The 7,500-nt window shown below is 48.3% G+C and overlaps 1 protein-coding gene across 4 annotated transcripts in view; it reads right to left on the minus strand.

Annotated features, from left to right (window-relative positions):
* The window catches only part of LOC121289539 (inositol polyphosphate-5-phosphatase A-like), a 45,095-nt gene that overhangs the window by 29,721 nt on the left and 7,874 nt on the right, over window positions 1-7,500 (minus strand). For all 4 annotated transcript variants that reach the window (XM_041209042.1, XM_041209041.1, XM_041209043.1 and 1 more), the window contains exon 2: window positions 5,948-5,989. In XM_041209042.1, coding sequence (XP_041064976.1) covers window positions 5,948-5,989 — 42 coding nt within the window. The remainder of the gene's footprint in view (window positions 1-5,947; window positions 5,990-7,500) is intronic.

Genomic DNA, 7,500 nt, shown 5'->3' on the forward strand with positions numbered 1-7,500 from the left:
AATCTGTGGAATTCTTTAACACAGAGGTTGGGTCATTAAGTATATTCAAGGCTGAGATAGACAGATTTTTAATCAGTAAGGGAATCAAGGATTATGGGGAAAAGGCAGGAAAGTGGAGTTGAGGATTATCAGATCAGCCATAATCTCAGTGAACGGCGGAGCAGACTCAATGGGCCAAATGGCCTCCTTCTGCTCCTACCTCTTCTGGTCTCATGATTCAAATCCCACCATGACAGGTGGTGCAATTTAAATTCAGTTAATAAACCTGGAATATAAAGCTCATCTCAGTAATGGTGACCATGGCAACTATCATCGATTGTTGTAAAAACCCATCTGGTTCACAAATGCCCTTTAGGGAGGGAAATCTGCTGTCCTTACCCGGTCTGGCCTACACATGACTCCAGACCCACAGCAACGTGGTTGACTCTTAACTGCCCTCTGAAATGGCTGAGCAAGCCGTTCAGTTGTATCAAACTGCTGCAGTTTGTCCCTAAAATACAACATCCACTCCCTCCACAATCGATGCACAGTAGCAGCAGTGTGTGTACCGTCTACAAGATGCACTGCAGGAACTTACCGAGGCTCCTTAGACAGCACCTTCCAAACCCACAACCTCTACCACCTAGAAGGACAAAGGCAGCAGATACATGGGAACACCACCACCTGGAAGTTCCCCATCTGACTTGGAAACATATCGGCCGTTCCTTCACTGTCGCTGGGTCAAAATCCTGGAACTCCCTCCCTAACAGCGCTGTGGGTGTACCTACACCACATGGACTGCAGCAGCTCACCACCACTTTCTCAAGGGGCAATTAGGGATGGGCAATAAATGCTGGGCCCAGCCAGCGACACTCACATCCCGTGAATGAACAAGAAAAAGAGAGGACACAGGAGATTCAACGGGATCTTCCCGTGGATGAGGGACTTCGGGTGTGAGGAATGTTTGGAAAAGTTCGGACTGTTCTCCTTGGAATAGAGCAGGTTAAGAGGTAACTGAATAGAGGTTTTTAAGATCATGTAGATATTAAGGAAAATTATTCCCTCGAGTAATCAAGATGTTCGCAGATGACACGAAAATTGGTAGGGTGGTAAATAGTGAGGAGGATAGCTGTAAACTGCAGGATGATATCAATGGTCTGGTCAGGTGGGCAGAGCAGTGGCAAATGGAATTCAACCCAGAAAAGTGTGAGGTAATGCACTTGGGGAGGGCTAACAAGGCAAGGGATTACACTGTGGTAGGACCCTGGAAAGTACTGAAGATCAGAGGGACCTTGGTGTGCATATCCACAGATCCCTGAAGGTAGCAGGGCAGGTAGATAAGGTAGTTAAGAAGGCATATGGAATACTTGCCTTTTTTGCCGAGGCATAGAATACAAGAGCAGGGAGGTTATGCTGGGACAGTATAAAACACTAGTTAGGCCACGACGTGAGTACTGTGTGCAGTTCTGGTCACCACATTATAGGAAGGATGTGATTGCACTGGAGAGGGTGCAGAGGAGATTTACCGAGATGCTGCCTGGGCTGGAGGGTCTGAGGTATGAGGAGAGATTGGATAGGCTGGGGTTGTTTTCCTTGGAGCAGCGAAGGTTGAGAGGGACCTGATAGAGGTGTATAAGATTATGAGGGGCATAGATAGGGTGGATAGGAAGGCACTTTTTCCATTAGTAGAGGGATCAATAACCAGGGAGCATAGACTTAAGGTAAGAGGGAGAAGTTGAGGAGAACTTTTTTCACCCAGCGGATGGTGAGAGTCTGGAACTCACTGCCTGAAAGGAGGGTTGAGAGAGAATCTCATGTAACATTTAAGAAGTATTTAGATTTTCACTTGCATTGCCGTAGCATCCAGGACTATGGGCCGAGCGCTGGAAAACGGGATTGGTGTAGTCAGACCTTTGTTGACTGGTGCAGACACAATGGGCTGAATGGCCTCCTTCTGTGCTGTAAACATCTACCAGCCCACCGAGTGGGTCACAGATTTAAACTCATTGAAAAAAGATCTACAGGGGAGATGAGGAGAAATGTTTTCACTCGGAAAACTATCTCGATTCTGGAATGTTCCATCTGAAACGACGGCGGAAGCTGATTCCATCAGGTCCGTGGCACCATGAGTGTCTCAGCTGCACAGAGAGGGGGATAAAAAAGTGAGAGAGCAATAGTGATAGGGCATTCTATCGTAAGGGGAGCAGAAAGTCATTTGTGCAGATGTGGCACCAGATGTTGCCTCTCTGGTGCCAGGGTCAAGGATGTCACTGAGCGGCTGCAGAATATCCTGAAGGAGGAGGGTGAACAGCTGGAGTTCGTGGTCCATATCGCTACCAACAACATAAGTAAAAAGAGGGATGAGGTCCTGGAAGCAGAACATAGCGAGCTGGGAATTACATTAAAAAGCAGGACCTCAAAGGTATTAATCTCAGGATTACTCCCAGTGCCATGTGCTAATAAGATCAGGAATAGAAGAGATGGTGTAAGAGGGAGGGATTTAGATTCCTGAGGCATTGGGATCGATTCCGAGGAAGATGGGACCTGTACAAGCTGGATGGGTTGTACTCCAGTGGGACTGGGACCAATACCCTCACAGGGGTATTCGTTAGTACTGGGGGGGTGAGGTTTAAACGAGAGTGGCAGGGGGATGGGAACCTGAGCAGGGAGACACAAGAGAGGGAAACACAGGTAGGAATGAAAGACGGAGAAGCAGAAAGCAAAAGTGGGAGGCAGAGGAAACAAGGGCGAGCAGCGAATAGGGCCATAGTACAAAAAAAATGTGTACAAATGTTAAAGAGACAAGTCTAAAGGCACTGGATCTGAAAGCATGGAGCATTCTCTACAATGTAGATGCATTAACAGCGCAAATAGATGTAAACGGGTACGATGTGATTGTGATTACAGAGACATGGCTGCAGGGTGACCAAGGCTGGGAACTGAAAATCCAAGGGTACTCGATACTTAGCACGGACAAAGGAAAAGGAGCTGGGGTGGATTTGTTAGTTAAAGATGAAATCACGATAGTGAGAGAGGATTATGGCTCAGAAAATCCAGATGTAGAGTCAGTCTGGGTGGAGCTAAGAAACAACAAGGGGTAGAAAACATTAGTGGGAGTTGTCTATAGGTCTCTAAACAGTAATGATAAGGTAGGAGATGGCATTAAACAGGAAGTTAGAGACACATGTAACAAGGGTGCTACAGTAATCATAGGTGACTTTAATTTACATATAGTCTGGGCAAACCAAATTAGCAATAATACAGTGATGAGTTAATTCCTGGAGTGTGTACGAGATGATTTTTTTAGACCAGTATGTTGAGGAACTGACCAAGCAACAGGCTATCCTGCATTTGATATTGTGCAATGAGAAGAGATTAATTAATAATCTTGTTGTGCGGGTCCTTTAGGGAACAGTGACCATAACATGATAGAATTCTTCATTAGGATGGAAGATGAAGTAGTCCGATCTGAAACTAGGATCCTAAATCTTAACAAAGGAAACGATGAAGACATGGCTGAGATAGATTGGGAAACTTCATTAAAAGGGATGACAGTGGATAGGCAATAGCTGATATTTAAGGAACAAATATATGCATTGCAACAGTTATATACTCCTTTCTAGCGCAACAACACAACAGGAAAAGTGGCCCAACCATGGCTAACAAAAAAAAATAAAGATTGCGCTAGAGACAAAGAAGAGTCATATAAAGTTGCTAGAAAAAGTAGCAAGCCTGGGGATTGGGAGCAGTTTAGAATTCAGCAAAGGAGGACCAGGAGATTGTTCAAGAGGGAAAAATAGAGTATGAGAGTAAAGCTGCAAGGAACATAAAAGCAGACTCTAAAACCTTCTGTAAGTATGTGAAAAGAAAAAGCTTAGTGAAGATAAATGTAGGTCTCTTACAGTCTGAAACAGGAGAATTTATAATAGAGAACAAAGAAATGGCCCAACAATTAAACAACTACTTTAGTTCTGTCATCACAGAGGAAGATACAAATAACTTCCTAGATATACTAGGGAACCGAGGGTCTAGTGAGAAGGAGGAATTGAAGGAAATTAGTGTTAGAAAACAATAGTGCTGGAGAAATTAATGGGACTGAAAGCCAATAAACCCCAGGGCCCGATAATCTATACCCCAGGCTACTAATGGAGGTGACTGTGGAAATAGTGGATGTGTTGGTTGTCATCTTCCAAAATTCTGTAGGTTCTGGAACAGTCCCAGTAGATTGGAGGGTAGCACATATAACCCCACTATTTAAAAAAGGAGGGAGGGAAATAACAGCAAATTACAGACCTGTTAGTCTAACCTCAGTAGTAGGGAAAATGTTACAATCTATTATAAAGGATGTGATAACGGGACATTTAGAAAATATCAACAGGATGAAAAGCCAACAAGGATTTATGAAGGGAAATCATGTTTGACAAACCTACTGGAGTTTTTTGAGGAGGTAACTAGCAGGATAGATAAGGGAGAACCATTGGATGTGGTGTATTTGGATTTTCAAAAAGCTTTTGATAAAGTCCCACATATGTAAAATTAAAGCATATGGGATTGGGGTAATATATTGGCATGGATTGGGAGTTGGTTAGCAGACAGGAAACAGTGAGTAGGAAAAAATGAGTCTTTTTCAGAGTAGTAGGAGGTGACAAGTGGGGTACCTCAGGGATCAGTGCTTGGGCCCAGTTATTTATGATATATAACAATGATTTGGATGAGGGAACCAAATGTAATATTTCCAAGTTTGCTGACGACATGAAACTTGGGAATGTGAGCAATGAGGAGGGTGTTAAGAGGCTTCAAGGCGATTTAGACAGGTTGAGTGAGCAAATACATGGCAGACGCAGTGTAATGTGGATACGTGTGAAGTTATCCACTTTGATATGAAAAACGGAATTGTAGAGTATTATTTAAATGGTGATAGATTGGGAGATGCTGATGTACAAAGGGACCTGGGTGTTCTTGTACACCAGTCACTGAAAGTAAGCATGCAGGTGCAGCAAGCGGTTAGGAAGGCAAATGGTATGTTGGCCTTCATTGTGAGAGGGCTTGAGTACAGGAGCAAGGATGTCTTAGTGCAGCTGTACAGGGCCTTGGTGAGACCACACCTGGTGTATCGTGTGCAGTTTTGATCTCCTTACCTCAGAAAGGATATACTTGCCATAGAGGGAGTGCAGCAAATGTTCACCAGACTGATTCCTGGGATGGCAGGATTGTCGTGTGAGGAGAGATTGGGCTGACTAGGCCTGTATTCACTGGAGTTTAGAAGAATGAGAGGGGATCTCATTGAAACATATAAAATTCTGACAGGGCTGGACAGACTGGAAGCAGGGATGATGTTTCCTCTGGCTGGGGGGTGGGGGGGGGTGTCTAGAACAAGGGGTCACAGTCTCAGGATACAGGGTGGGCCATTTAGGACTGAGATGAGGAGAAACTTCTTCACTCAGAATGTGGTGAACCTGTGGAATTCTCTACCACAGAGGCTGTGGAGGCCAAGTCACTGAATATATTTAAGAAGGAAATAGATGGAGTTCTAGGTTCTAAAGGCATCAAGAGGTATGGAGAGAGAGAGGGATTATGGCGTTGAGATGGAGGATCAGCCATGATCATAATGAATGGTGGAGAAGGTTCGAAGGGCTGAATGACCTACTCCTGCTCCTAGTTTCTATGTTTCTAACCCTTCCTAGAGTACAGGCACCAGGGTGACAGCCCCCTCCTGGGGTACAGGCACCAGGGTGACAGCCCCCTCCTGGGGTACAGGCACCAGGGTGACATCCCCCTCCTGGGGTACAGGCACCAGGGTGACAGCCCCCTCCTGGGGTACGGGTACCAGGGTGACAGCCCCTCCTGGGGTACAGGCACCGCGCCAACTCCCGCTCAACACAAGAGGAAACCAGACACAAAACCGTGTGGCTTCCAGTAACATGTAGGCCGGGTGGTTGCCTCGGGGATCAAATTTCAACTCACTCACCTGGTAAAATTCCTGAAGCCAGATGATTTGCAAACCTTCCAACTGTAGAAACAAAACAAAAAAAACCCCACAAAAGTCAGACTTATTCCTCTGGATGCCCAGACCCTTTCCCCTGAAGAGTCCTGACCAGTCATTGCCCAGCGGGGGGGGCGGGGGGGGGGCGCGAAATCAGCCAACTCTCTCTTCAGACAGCGAGAAAAATTAGACCCCCACCCCCACCCCCACCAACGCCACCCCCCCCCACCCCCCCCAACTCCACCCGCCAACCCACAAGCCGAGGGTATTGTCAAAGTTAGGCCTCTGGCCTAGTAATCCAGCAAATATGACGGTTTGGGCATTTGAATTTAGTTTTAAATAAAAGTACGCCTGAGGGCAGAAGCTTGTACCGTTGAGAGGTGTTTGTGAATCTGTAGGATTCTGTTTTAGAAACCCAGTTAGGGAATATGAGCAACAAGGAAACATGCCAGTTCGGGCCTACTCTTCTCAGGCCCACATCAGCTGGGCCATCTCCTGAGTGCCCTCTGAATTGGCAAGGCAAGCCCACGTGGTTAAGGATGGGCGATAAATGCCAAGATCGCCAGCGGCGCCCACATCCTGAGAGTGAATTCCCCACACAAGCTCAACCTCAGCAAGGTGGGGGTTGGTGCCCTAGGGTCTGGGCGCCGTGGTTTAGGAAGGATCTGAAGGCTTTGGAGGGAGTGCAGGAAAGACTCGCGGGGCGGGGGGGGGGGGGGGTGGTGGGGGGCCGGTTCCAGGACACCCCAAGGTTCCAGGACACGCCCGGGACCGAAGTTAACGGGGTTGGAGAATCTGGGGTTGCCTGACCACCTCTGAGCTCGGAAGGCTAAGGGGAGATTCGACGCGGGCAAACCAGGAGGCGCGCGCCTTTGACGGCTGAAGGGCCGAGAGGCAGAGGGCAGCGATTTAAAGCGACCGGGCGCCGAGAAGCGGAGGCGGGGCTGCCAAAAGGGCACCCTTAAATGATTCGGAGGAATGTGGGGGGTGGGGGTGCAGTGGCTGTGTTGGAGGAGCCGGCGCAGGCTCCGTGGGCCGAGTGTGGGGGCACACTTCCTGGAGGTGGGAGGGCAAAGTTCACCGGGGTGGGGGGGGTGGGGAGGGGGTTGGGTGGGGGTGGGGAGGTGACAGCCCCCCTGCGGAGTTGGAGTGCGACACATCTGGCATTCAGCGGACAGGAAGCAGATGTACTCTTCAAGCTGGCATGGCCCACAGAGGGGGGAATCCTGATCAGGTGTGTTCCCAGGGGGGGACCAGGCGAGATCTATTTCGCGGCCCGCTGGATATTTTAGCTTTCGCCAGGGCCCCCACAAGGCTGGCACCACCCCTCCACCAACGCCCACCGACCTCAGAGAGAATAGCGCAAACACATCCCCAGGATCTTTGTCGCAAGGTCTTGCATTCACCTCTCCTGAGGTATTTTCCTTGCCCCCCCCCACCCCTCCCTGGCGTTTACCCTCTGTGATGCCCCCAAGGAATGGCCAAGCTTCATCCCCTAGCCCCCATCAGCTGGCCGTTGCCACGGTCGCTCGTGGGAG

Source organism: Carcharodon carcharias, chromosome 17 (genome assembly GCF_017639515.1).
Source record: "Carcharodon carcharias isolate sCarCar2 chromosome 17, sCarCar2.pri, whole genome shotgun sequence".
Taxonomy (NCBI): Eukaryota; Metazoa; Chordata; class Chondrichthyes; order Lamniformes; family Lamnidae; genus Carcharodon; species Carcharodon carcharias.